The sequence below is a fragment of the Tarenaya hassleriana genome, unplaced genomic scaffold (assembly GCF_000463585.1).
Source record: "Tarenaya hassleriana unplaced genomic scaffold, ASM46358v1 Cleome5, whole genome shotgun sequence".
NCBI lineage: Eukaryota > Viridiplantae > Streptophyta > Magnoliopsida > Brassicales > Cleomaceae > Tarenaya > Tarenaya hassleriana.
In genome coordinates, this window is record NW_010967707.1 from 1,520,017 (window position 1) to 1,538,513 (window position 18,497).

The 18,497-nt window shown below is 39.7% G+C and overlaps 7 protein-coding genes across 18 annotated transcripts in view; 3 read left to right on the top strand and 4 right to left on the bottom strand.

Moving 5' to 3' along the window:
* The window catches only part of LOC104826198 (probable fructokinase-1), a 3,625-nt gene extending 1,008 nt beyond the window's left edge, over positions 1-2,617 (bottom strand). Inside the window, exons 1-3 of the mRNA XM_010558778.1 lie at positions 2,191-2,617; positions 858-1,190; positions 103-219 (exon numbers count right to left, since the gene is read on the bottom strand). Of these exons, the coding sequence (XP_010557080.1) occupies positions 103-219; positions 858-1,190; positions 2,191-2,589 (849 nt within the window). The 5' untranslated portion in view covers positions 2,590-2,617. The remainder of the gene's footprint in view (positions 1-102; positions 220-857; positions 1,191-2,190) is intronic.
* Positions 2,618-3,386: 769 nt separating this feature from the next.
* On the bottom strand, positions 3,387-5,083 carry LOC109117253. 2 transcript variants are annotated; one of them, XM_019204061.1, is made up of 3 exons: positions 4,883-5,083; positions 3,997-4,067; positions 3,387-3,857 (listed from the first exon to the last, which is right to left on the bottom strand). In XM_019204061.1, exons 2-3 carry the CDS (start codon positions 4,058-4,060, stop codon positions 3,679-3,681), a joined length of 243 nt encoding a protein of 80 aa, XP_019059606.1. In that variant the 5' UTR covers positions 4,061-4,067; positions 4,883-5,083; the 3' UTR covers positions 3,387-3,678. The 2 variants fall into 2 exon arrangements, with proteins under 2 accessions (XP_019059606.1, XP_019059607.1); XM_019204062.1 differs by having other exon boundaries at positions 3,997-4,097.
* Positions 5,084-6,149: 1,066 nt separating this feature from the next.
* On the top strand, positions 6,150-7,708 carry LOC104826199 (UDP-glycosyltransferase 89C1). Its single transcript, XM_010558779.2, has one exon. It carries the CDS (start codon positions 6,276-6,278, stop codon positions 7,584-7,586), a length of 1,311 nt encoding a protein of 436 aa, XP_010557081.1. The 5' UTR covers positions 6,150-6,275; the 3' UTR covers positions 7,587-7,708.
* A 984-nt stretch (positions 7,709-8,692) lies between these two features.
* On the bottom strand, positions 8,693-9,865 carry LOC104826200 (chromatin assembly factor 1 subunit A). The gene is made up of 2 exons (XM_010558780.1): positions 9,787-9,865; positions 8,693-9,539 (listed from the first exon to the last, which is right to left on the bottom strand). Exon 2 carries the CDS (start codon positions 9,482-9,484, stop codon positions 8,915-8,917), a length of 570 nt encoding a protein of 189 aa, XP_010557082.1. The 5' UTR covers positions 9,485-9,539; positions 9,787-9,865; the 3' UTR covers positions 8,693-8,914.
* Positions 9,866-10,582: 717 nt separating this feature from the next.
* LOC104826202 (calmodulin-like protein 7) lies at positions 10,583-11,199 on the bottom strand. The gene has a single exon (XM_010558782.2). The coding sequence runs from the start codon at positions 11,089-11,091 to the stop codon at positions 10,630-10,632; it is 462 nt and encodes a 153-aa protein (XP_010557084.1). The 5' UTR covers positions 11,092-11,199; the 3' UTR covers positions 10,583-10,629.
* Positions 11,200-13,344: 2,145 nt separating this feature from the next.
* Positions 13,345-15,632, top strand: LOC104826203. Of its 7 annotated transcripts, none has more exons than XM_010558787.1 (5): positions 13,345-13,424; positions 14,098-14,164; positions 14,241-14,294; positions 14,643-15,099; positions 15,207-15,632. In XM_010558787.1, exons 4-5 carry the CDS (start codon positions 14,653-14,655, stop codon positions 15,360-15,362), a joined length of 603 nt encoding a protein of 200 aa, XP_010557089.1. In that variant the 5' UTR covers positions 13,345-13,424; positions 14,098-14,164; positions 14,241-14,294; positions 14,643-14,652; the 3' UTR covers positions 15,363-15,632. The 7 variants fall into 7 exon arrangements, with proteins under 7 accessions (XP_010557089.1, XP_010557086.1, XP_010557091.1 ...); XM_010558791.2 differs by having other exon boundaries at positions 13,394-13,424; positions 14,128-14,164; XM_010558790.2 differs by lacking the exon at positions 13,345-13,424 and adding an exon at positions 13,475-14,011.
* A 417-nt stretch (positions 15,633-16,049) lies between these two features.
* LOC104826204 overlaps positions 16,050-18,497 on the top strand; it is an 8,433-nt gene continuing 5,985 nt past the window's right edge. Inside the window, exons 1-7 of one of the 5 annotated variants that reach the window (XM_010558792.1) lie at positions 16,050-16,139; positions 16,332-16,399; positions 16,676-16,838; positions 17,277-17,351; positions 17,668-17,783; positions 18,074-18,188; positions 18,390-18,494. In XM_010558792.1, the coding sequence (XP_010557094.1) occupies positions 16,704-16,838; positions 17,277-17,351; positions 17,668-17,783; positions 18,074-18,188; positions 18,390-18,494 (546 nt within the window). In that variant the 5' untranslated portion in view covers positions 16,050-16,139; positions 16,332-16,399; positions 16,676-16,703. Of the gene's footprint in view, positions 16,140-16,331; positions 16,400-16,675; positions 16,839-17,276; positions 17,352-17,667; positions 17,784-18,073; positions 18,189-18,389; positions 18,495-18,497 lie in introns of those variants that run through there. The other 4 variants (XM_010558794.1, XM_010558793.1, XM_010558797.1 and 1 more) reach the window with 4 other exon arrangements.

Below are 18,497 nucleotides of genomic sequence, written 5' to 3' on the forward strand. Positions count from 1 at the left end.
AGCTGAATATATATATATATATATATATATATATATATATATATATATATATACGGGTTTGCATATCAGGTTGTTTATGTCCAGATGACGAGTTCTGGTTACCTCAAGGATGGATTGATCGTCGACGATCTTGGTTAAAAGAGCGCCAACAAAAGAATCTCCAGCTCCGGTCGTATCCACCGTGTCCACATGGAATGGATCAATGGATCCATGAAAATTCTACAGTTTTTCGTAAGCAACAAGAAAAAGGACACTCAGAGTTTGCGAAGCGGCAAAACTAATGACGTTCAGAACAAATAATCACTATGATTCTTGTGACTCAGATCTGAATCAGTAACGAGGAACAATGCAAAAGCATTTATCTTTATTCAAAATGTTACATTCATTAGCATTTCTTTTCCAATTAGTCCATTATCAGCATGGTTCTTGATGATCAAGGCTCTACAAGATAACAAAAAAACCTTAAAGGTCACAACGTTGGCGTCCCCATATGATCAAGTTAATGATATCTGAATAAGAATTTAAACGGCAGTGGTTGAGATCAATTGACCTAACCTTAAACCCCACCCAAAAATATCCCGAAGAAGACCAAGTTGATCAAATGCATTACACCCTTTGACATTGCACTTGCCTTTCTAATCAATAGATAAAATTTGTTGCATCCTTCTCCAAAACAATGAACATAAAGTGATAAGAAAATCTGGCATCGTTTTGGTATTAACTAATGGACCCGACCAAAATGGCAAACAACAAACAGACAATTTTCTAATGCTTCCCTCGTTCCAAACCAAATGTACCAAGCAAATCACATACAACACAGGTGATGATATGAATACGAACAAGTTTCTCGATCATACCTTGGTGTAATACCGACAACCCTTTTCGCCGAGAGTGACGAGCAAGAGCTTCAAGCTGGGATGCCAAAGGGACAAGGCGGTCTCATCGTCGATCTTGTTGCTGCCAGTGAGGAACTCAAGCTCGACATCGCTGACCTTGATGATGTCAGCCTTGTCCCAAATGCTCATTATCTGCTCCCGGGCTTCGTCGGCCGAAGGCCATAGAGCTTCCCTGAGGTTCGGGTCGTAGGAAAGAAGAGCTCCGGCTTCTTTGGCGACTTCCATTGCCTTCAAATGAGCCAACCTACATGGCTCCACTATCAAGCTTATTGATCCGTAATGGAAAACTTTTGCCTGCAAAAGATTCCAGATTGATAAGAAACCCCAGCTTTTGTGTAGCTCATCAGACCACTAATCACCTCAAAAAAATTCAAAATTCAAACAATTAACCAAACCCCGCATGGAGTAATTAAAGTAGGACCCTTATTTTTCTATCTTCTTCCGTTTTGATCAATCATATTGTATTATCACAATGGGGGGTCAATCATTATAAGCTTTCCGAAGAAAGCAAGGGGTGGGAGCCATAAGATTAACTTTAAAGAGAACCTTTTTTTTTTTCTCCTCCCCTGTTTTAGGCTAAAATTTCCAACTTGAAATTATTCCCACATGACATTTCAGACACAAATAGAAAAAGAAAGCTTCACAACATATATGCACATGCTCTCTGGATCATCATATAAGAAGATCATAGTATTGACATCTTGAAATAGAAATTAAAGAGCACGAGTTCTACATGAAACAATAAACAAATGAAGAGTAGGGCTACAGAAACTAATGTAAAAGGCAAAATATCAGAAAGATACCCTTTCATTTCAACTCCAGATATTTCCAAGGCTTCTCTCAGAACCAGGACGGAAAGGACAAAACGAGATTTCATGTAAAATAAACCAATTCTCGTATTCACGTCAACAAAGTCCAAAAGAATCATGGGACCAAAATAAAAAAGATAGAATTTTGTCTTTGTTGTAACACAGAGTGCAGCACTTGCACATTTATCAATTAGAGAAAACAAAGAAAAAGACTGATATTTTCATGAAGGTTGATGTTTTGAATTGAACCATATGGACCCTCTCTCGAGGCAAAAACAAGGAAACGACAATGAGATCAGAGACGAACATCGTCACTACCCGTGAAATTTATCAGAGTCCCCTAAGGCTTTTCTAGAAATTCAAATCCTGAATTTCTCTCTTAGATCTCGTCAAAATCTAGGGAAAACAGTTATTCAGAAGATCACGAGGGTGGAATCGGGATCAACATTTCGGGAACATCGAGAGAGTGTGAAATTTGTACGTACGGATCTGATGAGCTCGAGGTTGAGTTCATCGGGGCGGAGTAGCATGTCGGCGCTGGGATTCCGGTAGAACATGAACTCTCGCTCTCCGTCGGATCGGAGGGTGACGAACGCGAGAGCCGTCCTGGCTCCTTTGTCGAAGTTGATGCCCTGATCGGCGACGCAGTTCTTCCTCAGGATCCCGGCCAACATATGGCCAAACTCGTCGTCACCGAGCTTTCCGACGAAGGCGGCACGTCCGCCGAGACGCGCGACGGCGATGGCGACGTTGGCGGGGGCGCCGCCGGGAGCCTTGAGGAAGCCGGGGGCATCAGCGAGGGAGACTCCGGAGACAGTGGGGACGAAGTCGATGAGCATCTCGCCGAAGCTCACGACGAGACCCTTTTCGCTGTTGGAAGCCATTACGATGAGATCAATCGGAGAGGAAGAAGAAGATCAAGAAGAAGAGTTATATAGGGAACGGGGGGTTGGTGGAGAGTAGGGGTGGGCCAGTTTAAGGGGAGAAAATCAGATGATAAAAAGATAATTCAAATTAAGGAAAATAACATATAAATAACTGGATTTTTTTAAAAAATTTATATAAATATTTAAATTTTAAAAAATTTCAAATAAATACAAATTTTAAATATTTTTTAAATAAAAATAGATGGTATTATTAGCGTATTTTGGATTTATTTGAGAATTTTTCAAAAATATAAATATTTATATAAGATTTTGGAAAAGTTCAGTTATTTATATAAAAATTTTATAGTTTATTTATTTACGTGAAATTTTTGTAAAAGTTGAGGTATTTAGATGTGATTTTTTCTTCAAATTAAAATGCATATAGAATTTACAAAAGAAAAAGAATAAGGAAAATAATTTTCACCCAAAATTTTGAAAAATAAATATGTAAATTCGTGTGTGTAATTAAAAAGGATCAGAATTTTTCCTTTTCCACGTGGAATTTCCTAATTATAAATAGCGTACTTTTTATAGACGATTATGCTAATATTATGTTGGTCAAAAGACAAATCGCTAAATACAATTTTGATAATATTAATGACAAATACCAATTTAATAGCATTCCTTGGATATATATATATATTTTTTTGTCAAAACTGCTAATTCTTAGATATTTATTTTTATATGGAAAAATTCTATGCACCTAACACCTCAACCGGTTTGCCAAGTCTCCCATTCAATAATAATAATAATAATAAACATTTATTAGTGTAGTTTGGAATAAAAATTTCAGAGTTGGCCACAACATTACAATGGTCTAAGCTCTCTTCTTCATAATCAAAACAGGAACCAACAAAGCGCACACTCTGCTCAAGTTCAAGCTTCTTGCTTGAAGCACAAAACTTCATATTCAGAATGTTATTCCAGAATCATCTGGAATCCTAATTCTAAAGCCAACCAAAAAAACACATTCCAAGTTTCTTGAATCCTTGGATTGGGAGACAAAGAGTTAATGGTGAAGATAACAGGACCGGATCAGGAGGTTCCTCATTTGAGTTCTTCTGCAATCTCTCGATCTGATTCTGACAATATTATTCCGTCCGTTAAGACAGAATCAGACTCGGGGGCATTTCCGCTCTCTCTCTGGTTCTGATCCGGTCTTTGCCCCTGGTTCATCATCGCTTCCATGTCCCGTAACCTGGTACGAACAACATTTGTCACCAGAACTGCACACAAGCAAGTAGATGATTCGGTTCAGTACATACATTATCTCATCCATCCACAGATGGTAACAGTCACGGGTATATAGAGATATACGAATACAAATATATACACAAATTAAGGGCGACAGAGAGAGAATGATACTGGCAGCAGTGCCGAAAGTCCAGATCCAAAGAATCTTCAAGCCAGGGTTCTGTTCTCTTCCCATTGCCAACCTATGCACCACCACAAGTCTTAGCTTCCAACTGTAAACGGAAATGTGAAGACTTGCCGCTTCTTTAAGAAAATCAAAATCGGCATTCTAAGCTCGAAATTTTAGCTCACAGTATATTTGTGTGCAACTGAGTATTGGATAACAAACATACAATAGCTTACATTCTAAAGTTGGACAAAGAGCAACTTGCTGTATAGTACATAATCAACAACATCATAAGAACAATATCATCCTCTCAACTAGTTAATATACATACATATCCATCCAATCTATGCACTTGCACATACATGGGGTACACACATCAAAGCATACATATGTATACACACTTGCACAATGCATCATATATGCATTTAGCTCTCAAAGACACTGCCTGCAGAACATTGCAAGGTGGGAATCCAAACACAGAGTCTTCCGCGGGCACAAGAAGCAGTTTTTCTTTATGGGACTTGAACTTTGGACAAAAACAGGAGGTTCATTTGTCTAAATCTTGATCTGAAACCCAGATATTATTGAATTTTTCTTTATGGAACTTGACTTTGGACAAAAACAAGAGGTTCTCTTGTCTAAATCTTGATCTGAAACCCAGATACTATTGAACCCAATTCTTAATATACTGAAAAGGGGTTTGATAAAATTGTAAATTAAGCCAAGACTAAATTGTTCAACACACCGAGAGAACTGATTGGGCGTACACGAGTGAACCCATATATTTTATTTCCGAATCAACCGCAGGAGGCAAAACCAGATAATCAAATAAAGGAGCTGTTGCAAACAATCGAAATATAACGGAAGGGGGAAGGGATAGAAAGGGATTACCTTTCTCGATTTACATAAACTAAAGGCGAGAACTTTAGGGTTGCACAAATTCAGGAGGATGAGAGAACGACCCAGATGGAGATGCGGCGATGGGGAAATTATGAAAGATCTCGCGAGTTTGTGGATTCTGAAATTGGAGCTTAGGGCGATGGACGATGAAGATTTGGGGATTTGTGTCCGTTGCTCTGAGTCTAACCACCGGTCGAGATGTGGGGTTTAAGCAAATGTTGGCCAACAACACATACCATAAGCTAAACCGGAACAAACCGAAATTAATTCAATTTTAAACCAAACTGATTGTTGGTCCGACTCCGATCAAAATCAAAAACAAAAACGATAAAATTTTCAAATTACACTACACATTTTGAATTTGACATGTTACGGAAAAGAATGTATTACAACGCAAAATCAAGCACCATAAAATCTCTGTTCGGACCATTATGAACTAGGGTTGGGTACGGGTCGGTACCTATGTTTTTGGAGATACATGTCTTCGTTTTCGTCTTCGTAGATTTTAGAGAAATGTTATCTCTGTCTCTATCTCACAACATCCGGATACCCGTCCAACGGATATCCATAACTAAAAGACGGATACCCGCGAGTACCCGTACCGTATATAAAATAATAAACAATATCAAATTAAATCAAATAATCAATAAAAATATACATATTTTATTCCAAAAATATATTTTTAAGTTTGAAAATTCTTAAAATATAATAATATGCATAGAATCCTAGAAACATTTTCAAAAATACACAATAATTTGAAGTTGAATCTATCGAAACTTGAAAATCCAATATATAATCCTAAAGGTAAGTAAAAATAACCTAAATATTTTCGAAATTATATTAAAAATATAAGATTAATTTTGTAATTTTAATATATATACGGGTACCCGCGGGTATCCGTTATTTCAATATGTAAAATCCGAATCTGAACCCATATGACGGGTATTCTAGTTTTTAATACTCATTTTCGTTTTCGTTAGGTGTCGAATATCCGTTTTTCGGATACCCATAAGATCGGGTATCCATTTATCCGCGGATAACGGATTTAAATACGCAGCTACTCCGGTACGAATTCTATAACTTAATATTTTTGGCTTGAGTAAGTCCAGTGTAAAATACATGTCCTGTATATTGCATACGTAAATATAATAAAAAACTTATTGCAAATAATAATAATAATAATAATAAACAGTTTGTCTGTCGGGCCATATAAAATCTCTTTAAAAAATGGTACCTACCCCCGCTCTGCCGTTCCATAACACGAACCCATTTTATATAAAGCCATGCATTACTTAGATCCCAATGCCAAGAATTCTCTCTTATTTATCCTCTCAACGGTTCAAATAAAATAATCACCGGAAAAGAAAAAACACGTATAGCGGTCATGGAGAATAACAAGAACGAGAAGCCACATGTCCTGGTGATACCATTTCCACAGTCTGGCCACATGCTCCCCCATCTCGACCTCACCCACCAGCTCCTCTTCCGTGGCGCCGTGGTCACCGTCGTCGTCACCCCTAATAACTCGACGTACGTCGACCCTCTCCGGCGACTCCACTCGCCGGAAAATCTTAGAACCCTGATCTTGCCCTTCCCTTCCCACCCTTTGATTCCCTCCGGCGTCGAGAGCCTTCAGCAACTCCCGCTTCAGGCCTTGCCCCACATGCTCGAAGCCCTCTCCGGCCTCCGGGACCCACTCTCCGACTGGCTCCGCCGTCAACCGCCGTCGGATCTCCCCGCCGCCATCGTCGGGAGCTCCTTTCTCAGTCCGTGGATCAACAAACTCGCCGACGAGTTCTCTCTCAAGTCGATCTGTTTCTTGCCCATCAATGCTCACTCAGTTGCCACCATGTGGGCTCAGGAAGACAGAGGATTCTTCGACGATCTCGAATCCGCCACCACCGCGAGTTACGGACTCGTCGTGAACTCGTTCTACGAGCTCGAGACTCAGTACGTTGAGACTGTGAAAGCCAAGTTCATGACCCACCACCGAGTCTGGACAGTGGGGCCTCTGCTTCCGGTGAACTCCGGCGTCGACCGCGGAGGACGGAGCTCCGTCCCCTCGGAGAAGGTCACTGCGTGGCTCGACTCCTCCGGCGAGAACTCCGTCGTCTACGTCGGTTTCGGGAGCCAGATCCGGCTGACGAAGCAGCAGACGGCGGCGTTGGCGGCGGCGCTTGAGAGAAGCGGCGTGAGGTTCATCTGGGCCGTTAGAGATGCCGCCAAGAAGATCTCCGGCGATTCCCAGGACGCCGACGCCGGAGAGGACGTGATACCAGCGGGATTTGAGGAGAGAGTGGCGGGTAAGGGGCTGGTAATCAGGGGATGGGCCCCACAGTCGATGATTCTGAATCACCGGGCTGTCGGATCGTATCTGACTCACCTGGGTTGGGGGTCGGTGCTCGAAGGTTTGGTCGGAGGAGTTGTGCTACTTGCGTGGCCGATGCAAGCCGACCATTTCTACAACACGAAGCTGCTCGTGGACGAGCTACGCGCCGCCGTGCGCGCCGGCGAGAACAGGGAATCTGTGCCTGACCCGGAAGAACTCGCCCGAGTCCTGGTAGAGTCGGTGAAGGAGGACCTGCCAGAGAGGTTGGAGTTCATGAAGCTGAGGGAGAAAGGTCTTAACGCCATTAAAGAAGGTGGGAGCTCCTACAATAACTTGGACGACCTCGTCAGGGAGACGACTCTGTAATTTTAAATTATGCCTGAGAAATAACTTAAACGTGTCGGTTATTTCTATTATCGAAATAATTTTGGTCAGTCTTTATTTTTGTGTTCTGAGTTTGGTGAATTCTTTCAATGAATTGCGGGCTGTAGAAATCTCATATGGAAATAAATTTCCTGGACCTCTATAGGAACGTGTAGAAAGGGTAAAGAGACCAAAGTCTCTGACTTTGATTTCAAACGACGAGAACGATTATTGCTGTCCAAATAATCTTAGATTCGGTTTATTCCGGTAAAAGACAAAATCTAGTTAATGCAGACAAGATCCGATTGACAAAAGAGGCGAATCACGTGGAAGGATAAATTCGATAGATCTGCAGTAATTGGCACTTGTCGGCTTACTCGTTACGTAATTTTCATGCTACGTGGAACCATTTCCGCCCCAGCCTCTATTTTTTTTCCCGCCAACAAACAAGAATATTAACAGTTGGGGTTCTATTTCATCTTAGGCTGCCATTGTGTAAAACCACCGAAGATATACACCATTCTTGACAGCGCATTTAGGGTTTATGGACACTGGTGAGAAATGACAACTTCATCTAGGTTTAGGGTTTTGGGGTTGTCCAAAGATATACACCATTTCTGAGAAGTGCTTTTAGGCTTTAGGGTTGTCCAACGCTATCAACACTGGTTACAATGGCGAGCTTCTATCAAACAATCTCGACCGACCGGTCGGCAACAATCCATCTGAGGCAATCCAGTAAAACAGGAAAGATTCTTACAATGGGAACACTGTATCAGTTTCAGGACAAGGCGGCATCGAAGAGGAAGCCCAAGACAAGTCTTTCGGAGCTCTCAGATTCAACATATTAAAGCTATAGTTAGAGCTCTCAGATCATATGGAAGCTTATATCTGCAATTTCTTCCTTGAATTTGCATCCCTCAGTTACTGATAGCAAGTAGGTCTCAAGTCAAATGACCAACCCAATTCGTATCCCCATCTAGTGGAGGTGTTGGGGAAGGAAATATACTAGGCCACCTTACCTCTACATTTTAATGCAGAGAGATGGATTCGAACTCGCGACCTCATACGCTACAGTAAATGGTTTTACGGTTGAACCAAGTCGGCCCTTCAAGTGGGTCTCAAGTCAAAACTAATAATTTCTACAATGTTGAGATTTCTTTCCACTTGTAAGCTACTACTCAAACATGCAGAGAAAACAAAGACTATGGTATTCATCTTGCCAAGAGTATATATAATCTTCGAAAAGGAAATGGAAATAACCAGAACTTGCCTCGAGATAGCAGGGAAAACACTGACTCTTGTTGCTCTTCTTGTTGCCGCCGAGAAGCTCGTCAGGAAACAACCTTGAGAAGCTTCTTCTGCTTAGACTTGGCGATTTTCTTCAATGTGTTAGGGTTTGTGATCTTCTGCAACTTGGTCCCCGATCTCAGGATGTTCTCCTTCTTCCTCTTCTCCCTCTCCTCCCTTATCTTCCTCTTCTCCATCTTGTTCCTCCTGATCTCTTCCTTTAGCTCGTTCATCCTCTCCTTGTACGCTCTCTTAATCTCCTTCTGCCTCTGCCGCTCCTCCAGGCTCGGCCCCTTGCTCCTCACCTGAACCGCCGACGAACGGTGCGTTCGCAGCTGCTTCCACTTCCTCCCAGAAACTTTTCCGGCGATCACGCCGTCGTATGTCGGTCTTCCGACCGGCATTGGCTTGTCCGGATCTTCGGAGGAAGCGACAGCGCTCCGCTTGGAGGGAGGCATCGCGGGTCCAGCACCGTCATCGATGTCCATAGATGCGCCGACATTGGTAGCTGTCTCAGCGGCGGCGATGGAAGATTCCTGGCATTCGCGCTTTCGCTTGTAGGTTTTGCCGCCGAAACCCTCGTCGAGATTCCTGAAATCTACGGTGCACGCCATTTTTTCTCTTCCCTGTGAGCTTCAGGCGATTTCTAGGGTTTCCGGCCTTTGTGATCTGCAGAAGACCACCGTTTAATTACACATAGAACATCCAAATCAACGAATACTGTTGAAATGGAGAATGAGATCTCTTACAAAACAGACAAAGATCAAGAACAATATATGAATCAACAAACCCACCATCGATACAATAATCAAAACAAGGGCAAGGCATCTCAGGTTGTGAACACCAAACCCATATTTAGCAGAGTTTAACTTCACATCCTTATCGAGAAACAGAGGGGAGGATCCGACAAACGAACCTTTAATCGGCGGCGGAGAGCGGGACTCCAGGGAGAGGGAGAGGACTGAGAAAACCTTCAAGGGTTGTGTAGATTTGTATAGTGCCATATTTGTAAATGCTGACAACGAGTAGTGGCAGAGCTGTGAGTTTCATTCCCAAGTTGAAAACCGAACCGAAACCGGTTCAATTATTGGACCGTCGATCTCCACCCAATCAGAGACGTCTTAAACCGGTATGAACCAATCACTGCCAGTAACGGCAAGAGTCCATTTAATTTAATGGAATAAATTAAAGAAAATGTCACCGTGACCAAGAAAAAAACAATTTACCACAATTGAAATTGTTTGTCTCAAGACATCGAGCCATTAAATGTTGAACAATATCTCTTAATTAGTGTGTGTTTATGTACACATACATATATATGTATATATATATATATAAGGGATTAGTATATATTTACATCCATCAATATATATAGTGATGTAGAACAAATTAGAAATTACTCAAAAAAAAAACTTGGATTACATTTACATATGAAGCCATATACATTACAAAACGAAAACACATACATACAAGCAACACATTCCCAGCATAAACAGACAATGCACTAATCTTGATTTCACTGTTTTTACATGGATGTCTCATTCGTGATTAACATCTTTCGATTTAAAAACAAAAAAAATTGGAGACGAACATGGCGACAATATCGCTCGAGACAAGCAGTTGGTAATTTGGAATAATTATGTAAAAAAAAAAAGGATAATATTGGAAATTAATCTAAAAGTAAACTCTTGATAATTATGTTTTTTTTCCTTTCTAAATGATAAAGATTAAGAGATGAACGAGATTTGGGAAAGTAAGATTAGGACAAAGCGCTAAAACCGCCACCTTTCATCATTTGTCTAAACTCTGTGTAATTAACCCTACCATCGCCATCAACGTCCACTCGCATTATCATCTTCCGGCAATCTTCCAAGGTCTTGCCTTGCTTGAGCCCCAAGGAAGACAAGACAGACTTCAGTTCCTCGACCGTGATGAACCCATCTCCGTTCTGGTCAAACACGTTGAATGCTTCCTTCATGTCCTCCTCTTCCTCGTCTTCGTCTTCCTCCCCCGTTATCGACTTGTAAAGCTCCCCGAACTCGTCCATGTCCACGCACCCATCTCCGTTCACATCGATCTTCTCTATGATTTGCGTCAGCTCCTTGTCGGGTATGTAGATTCCGAGGTTTTGGATCGATTCGCTCAGCTCTTTCTTGGTGATCCGACCGTCCCCGTTCTTGTCGAACATCTGGAAAACCCGTTTTAGCTCGGCTGCATCCATTAGGGTTTGTTTCTTGCGTTGGAAGAAAGCGATCGAGGGGAAGAGAATAATGTGACCCCCTCCTTGGCTTCTTAGAGTCCCGATTAGGGCAAGGCTCGCAATTCAGGTGAAGTTAACAGACAACAACCAACCAGAAAACCTTAGCCAAAAAGCTCTGTCTTCTCAACTTTGGAACACGAAAATAGGAGAGAGAGAGAGAGAGAGATTGGTTTGGGTGTTATATTTGTTGGTGGAGAGAAAATGTTGGGGATTTTTAAAGAAGAGAGCTTACTTATGGAATAAACAATAATATGATTATTCACGACTAATTAAATGAAAAAACAGATCAGCAAATCTTTTCTATCTAATTAAAATTCGCTTTAATATAGGAAAAGACATAATCTATAGATTTTTTAAGGCTTAATTTTTGGATTGCGTTGAATAGACACTGCATAAACAAAAAAGCAAATATCATTAGACGGATTTAATTGCAAAATTAATAGTTTAAAATTGGTAAGTAAATCCAAATAATAATTTAGAAACAGTGTCTCAACGTCTAAGCCATTCTTGTTTCGGACAACATTTGTAGTCCATCAGAATTTTAGTTACATGACGCACGTTTTATTTAAATAAATAATATGAAAACTCTTCAAAAAGTTTTTTTAATTAAAAATTACCAATTCTTCAATTCTAATAATTAAGTAAATCAAGAATGTCGAATTTCTATTATTTAAACACAACTGCAGCCGCAGGAGGTGAATGCCACTCGGGGCGACTGCTGCGCCTTTGAAAGTTGTTAATTAATTATTTATTTTAATATAGAAAAGAGTTTTGAATAGACTAAACCAAATTTGTTTATGAAATTTTAGTTCCATGAAATAAAAAATAATTCCAAATAAATAAGAATTCATTTCTACCGTTTTGTTGCAAAAATAACAACAAAGAGCTAAAAGTATTTTCAGTTAATTCATAATTTAAGACATAATATAGGGTTTTAATTACTCGATAAGGTGTCCTGGACATGACAGATCAGCAATGTCTTCATGCACCCCTTAACATTGGAAATGAATTTGGTAGCACGTTTGGTTTGGATCAATTTTACTAATATTTAACTTTTTTTTAACAAAAAAATATTTAAATTTAAAAAATTAAGTCAAATTTATTTGTTGATTATATATATATATATATATATATTCAGAACCAGGACGGAAAGGACAAAACGAGATTTCATGTAAAATAAACCAATTCTCGTATTCACGTCAACAAAGTCCAAAAGAATCATGGGACCAAAATAAAAAAGATAGAATTTTGTCTTTGTTGTAACACAGAGTGCAGCACTTGCACATTTATCAATTAGAGAAAACAAAGAAAAAGACTGATATTTTCATGAAGGTTGATGTTTTGAATTGAACCATATGGACCCTCTCTCGAGGCAAAAACAAGGAAACGACAATGAGATCAGAGACGAACATCGTCACTACCCGTGAAATTTATCAGAGTCCCCTAAGGCTTTTCTAGAAATTCAAATCCTGAATTTCTCTCTTAGATCTCGTCAAAATCTAGGGAAAACAGTTATTCAGAAGATCACGAGGGTGGAATCGGGATCAACATTTCGGGAACATCGAGAGAGTGTGAAATTTGTACGTACGGATCTGATGAGCTCGAGGTTGAGTTCATCGGGGCGGAGTAGCATGTCGGCGCTGGGATTCCGGTAGAACATGAACTCTCGCTCTCCGTCGCAATAATTGATCGTTATTGAAAATAATCACAAGAAAGTAAGTATGAAAATAAAACCAATAGTTTTTCATCTGAAATTTTTGAACGACAATAATTATCAACCAATCACTACAATTGGATCATCAATCGTTATAATAAATGCCTACAATCTTTATTGTAAATATGACTACAAAACCAATTCGAATAGTTTTCTATAATTTATTGATCTACATAATAAAAAAAATGGTGTAACCGTCCATGATATTTCATTGGTGATCCGGCTTCAAATGAGTCCATCATTATCTTTAAATTTTTACGACCACCTATAACAACAAAGTGAGAAGAAATCAATGAACAAAATTATTATCATTGACATGTTTAACCGTTTTAATTTGATTATTATTTAGTTTCATTCAATATATCTTTATATTTTTTATTAATCAGCGGAAAAAACGACAAATGACAATTAAGGGAATTATTAATTAGATTTTAAAAAAACTATGTTAATTATGATAAAGAGTATAAAGTTATTAACACGGCATTAAAAAACAATAGATAAAAAAAAAGTCCGTTTGTTTCGTCAGGGGGAAGACGATTCGCCGGTGCTCCCGAGGTTCATCGGTTCCGGGAAAATTCTGGTAACCTCACAATTTCTTGGTTAATCTCTCGTCTCGATGATTCTATGCTTTTCTCGATAAACCCAGATTGTTTTATCTCTATGAGAATCGGGAATTCGCTGGCGGGAGAATGAAACCCTAGATTGTTCAGGGTTTAGGAAATCGATGATATCGTTTCTATTCATTCTTACTGATTTGCAAGTTCTGAAGTCTCCAATTACTCTTTCATTCTCGCTCTCGCTTTCTCCTGAAATCTTATGGTTTGTCGACTCTATGCTCTCATCGATCTCTGCTATGTCTGATCGCTTTCGCATTCCCTCTGTTCATCGATGGGTTAATTGTTTCGTTGAGCTCTTAGGCTAATGCAATCGCTTAAATAGTCTCTGAAGTTATCTATGGAGAACGCTCTGTTCTATGGTCTCTCGCTCCCGGCCGAAGCCTCAAGTTTTGTCGAACTGTTCTCTTCCAGCTTTAGTTTCTAGGGTTTTGTTCGAAATTTCCATTATTTTGCTCGACGGGTATGTGGCTTTCTCCTTTGGGTTCTAACTTTCAGAAAGCATGTAGATTACGAGTTGAGCAGCCAAGCAAGAGAGTGGCTGTTGCACAATGTTCGAACTGTTCCATCTTGGATTATTTCGATATTAGATGCGAATAATTACTACATTTCATTTTATACAGTTTGTGAATATTCTAGGTGAATGATGGAATACATGCCTGGTTGTAGGAGGAACCTAGCAGATAGTGTTAGGGATGTTCCCGAGGTACTTTCAGATAGCAGTTTTCGAATATACAAGGTACTTTCTCTGCACTCACCGACTTACCCGTTTGTTTTCTCAGGAAGAAGACGATTTGCCAGTGCTCCCGAGGATCATCTGTTCTGAGAAAATTCTGGTAACCTCACAATTTCTTGGTTAATCTCTCGATGATTCTATGCTTTACTCATTAAACCCAGATCGTTTTATCTTTATGAGATTTGTGAATTCGCTGGCGAGAGAATGAAACCCTAGATTCTTCAGGGTTTAGGAAATCGTTGATATTGTTTCTACTCATTCGTACTGATTTTGTTTTCTGTTTTGTAATTCCCATCTTATTGCATGACTCCTGATTGAATCTCGGGAGTTATCGCTCGATTATCGATTCGCTGGATTTTGTTGCAAGATATGTTCTACATTCGCATTCGTTGGAGTTTCTATTGTTAATAGCTTTCCCTTTCGCTTTATTTCCCTGTGAATGCTTAAGATATACATACATGGCTTCTCCTGAAGAAGCGGAGTATCAGGCGTTTCTGGAGAAGGTGAAGCGAACTGTGTGCATTGACATCCTTACGCCAAATGTCACAGAATCGGTTTTTCGGACAGCATTCGATCAGTTTGGGATCGTCAAGAGTGTCCAGTTGATCCCAAACTATTTGGGTCTGAAGGAGCTTCCGATGACTGCTCTTGTGGAGATGGAAAGCGAGTCTATTGCCAATGCTGTGATCGGGACGCTGACACAGTTTCCTTTCATGGTTGGTGGGATGCCTAGGCCTGTCAGAGCTCGTGCCGCTAAGCCTGAGATGTTCAATGAGCATCCGAAGAAGCCCAGGAGACAGATTTTTTGCAGGTGGATTGAACCTAGTGATCCTGATCTCAGAAAGTCGAAGGAATTGAAACGGCTTGTGCATAAACATAGTGCTGAAGCCTCGTTTCTGCTCAAGGTGGCTCTGTTTAACCTATACATATATACACAATGTCATGTCATTTCTGACATGGTTGCTCTTCTGAATATGTTTGGGTTATGTTTTGCCTACTTTCCCATTTTCAGAATCAGCTGTTGTCGGAAGAGAAGCTGGCACAGCAACAGTTTGAGAATCTGAAGACCCATTACAAGAAGTATTCGATGATTGATAGACTTATCGTCGATAGGGTGGCTCAGGATCTGGCGGGGCGCTACAACATAAAATCTATAGATGATCGGTAGAGAACTTCAACTTCCTTTGGAGGAACTATACGGTTGTAGTGGATATGAGAAAGTATGGAACTGGCGAGTAAAATCATTAGGTAAATGTGGAAACCAAAGATGATATTTTCCTTAAATCATCATGTGGAGCTCGAGTAGTTTCCTGATTAGACTTGTTGATGCAAGATTCTTCGTATGCTCTGCATCTCCTTGCCCTTGTCTAGTTGTCTTGATGCTGATCAGACTGTTTTCTTACGTGGCTGGCTCAATGTCTAGATGTGTTCATGGTGAGCCCTCTTGCATGCATGCATGCATTTTTTAAGGGCATTTACCCTTATCTCGCAATGAAGTCGGGAAGCTGTCCGTTTTCTACAGGCAGGCTTTGAGAATCTAATACAAGTATGTAATGTTTTTTTTTTTGTCGTTGAGATGTAAATTGTATCAGTAAACATTCTTCTTGAATATTTTATACCAATCGGAATTCTATAGAATTATAAAAAAAAAATTCACCTTTTTACTACTGAACCGACTTGGGAGATTGTCAAAATACCAATTTACACCACAGGCAATTATGGCCGGGCTAATATAAGAAAAACGTTCAAAAAAGGAAAGACAAAACACGCAAGGAGGGTAATTTCGTAATATTCTCTTGGCTTACACTTTTCCGGCATTAATGGCGGAGAGAGGGACAATTTTGAAGTTTGATTTAATGATAAGAAAGACGAGCAGATGCCCACCCCCCCACTTCTGAGAGGGCGAGCGGGATAACTTTTCCTTCCGTATTTTTCCCTCGTCCTGGTTAATCTCCATATCTTTTTCTCATTCTATTCTATTTCTCTGATTAATTTATGCGAAACCGTTCGAATCTATACGATGTTGCGTGTTTTTTTGTTTGTTTGTGTTGATTTCGTTGATCAAGAAGCTTTCTTGATTTGATTACTCAATCTTCTTTTGTTCGTCGAATTTTCGACATTCCGTTTCGGGGTTCAGGCTGCTCCAGATCGCGATCTCGTCAGCTAGATGCTAATTTAGGGCTCTCTTTGGGTCGCACAGCTGGGTACAATCTTCTTACTCGCAGAGTTTTCCCAGAAAAATTCTAATTTTCAATTCAGGTCTGCAGCTTCTGAATGCGAAATCAAGAATCTGTCGAAACTATTTGCTTTCTGCTTGATCCTTTTCACTCTGCTACTTAGCTAGGATAAGATATTTATCTCAAGAACCGATCTTTCTCTCCTTTTTCCCTTAATGCTCTGATGAAGTCATGTTTTTTTTTTCAATTACATTCTGAATTCGAGACTTGAACAAGCTGTTAACTTTGTCTTTGACGAACAACAGAGAAGAGGGCTTGAACCACCGGAGAAAATGGGGGTTATGTCCAGACGGGTTTTGCCTGTCTGTTGTAGCCTCTGTTGCTTTTGTCCTTCATTGAGAGCAAGGTCAAGACAGCCCGTGAAACGCTACAAGAAGATGCTTTCTGAGATTTTCCCTCGTAATCAGGTGAATTTTCCAGTTCATGATTCATTAAGTTGTGCTTTCTTCGTCGCTTTATGTTTCTTAGAGTTGTTCTTGTGGTAATGAGGAGCTGGTAATGTTGTTGGTCTCATTTGCTAAACTTCTGTTGTGTGATATCTATAGATTATTAGATCTTTCGGTTGTTCCTTATGGGATGAAAAAATTAGGGTGGTTTTGAAGTGTGGATTTGGTAGAAAGGAACTTCAATGTTGTGGGGGAAGCCATGTCTTAGTAGTTGTCATTTTTAGTCTCAGCAATTTCACTTCTAGTTTGGTTGTGGACGTGAATCCATGTCTTTTGCTCTGCACTCTCGTGTAAATTTTTTCTAATGAATTCGGCGACTGGGGCTTAGCACCACAAAAAAGAAAGATTATGTAAGAAAATGTAAAGGTTTGAATGGATAAACATGTTTTGGTTTGGCAGGAAGCTGAGCCAAATTATAGAAAAATTGACAAGCTTTGTGAATATGCATCAAGGAACCCTTTACGAATTCCGAAGGTAGGCACAATTCTATATTTGCCATTGGTTGCTTATGATAAATATGGATGATAGTCTATCTATACTAGCTGTAGATTTGTAGGTACTGATTTATTGGCTACTGTAATGTATTACTCATGACTATGCAAATTTCTGGAATGATTGGATTCAGTTTTACGACTTCAGCATCATCCATATACTTAAAATTTCACTTTTAATCATCGGGTTGAAAATGAGTTAATTGGCATGAAAGAACTGATCCGTCTGTCATTTGCTACAGTGACATTTGAAGCATCTTTATCTGATTCTCACGTCCTCCGGTCTTTCCTTTTGACAGATTACGGAGTACCTTGAGCAAAAATGTTACAAAGATTTGCGAAATGGAAATGTTGGATCAGTTAAAGTAGTACTATGTGTTTACAAGAAACTTCTTTCATCATGTAAGGAGCAGATGTAAGTTATATATTCTTCACGATAGAAAAGTAGAGCTGCATAATCTGGTTAATTATATACCATGATTTATTTCTTTAAATTCATATCTCCAGGAGAAATCCTAGAGGCATGCTTTCTAGTTGTGCCAGACTACCCTTCCTTCTTTCTTTTCCTTAATGCTTGTCTTAATCGTCAGAAGTCTTCTTTCCTTCATGTCTTATTCCCTCGACTGATTTGTTTTTACACCGAAGAAATATCTTCTCTCTTTTGTTTTTTGATACATTTCCTGAAACTATACCACATTTTTGTAGGCCCCTATTTTCTAGTAGCTTGTTAAGCATTGTCCAAACTCTTTTTGAGCAAACAAGGCAGGAAGAAATGCAGATCTTGGGTTGCAATACTCTTGTTTACTGTATAAGTTGCCAGGTATGCTGAGTGTACATATAAATGTATATCCGATGAAGCAATATTTTCAACATAGTTACATGTTCCATTTACAAGCTACTTGTTCATTTGAGCTTTATAGGATTCACCGATTCACAGTTACCTTAATTTTTTTTTTATTTTCATTCATTGCCTCCAATTTGTTGAATTTTATCTGTTTGTAACATGTTTGATCAAAATCAGAGTGACAATACACACATGTTCAACTTAGAAGGTCTAATCCCTAGGCTCTGTCAACTTGCTCAAGAAGTGGGTGATGATGAAAGATTCCTCCGGTTACGCTCAGCAGGA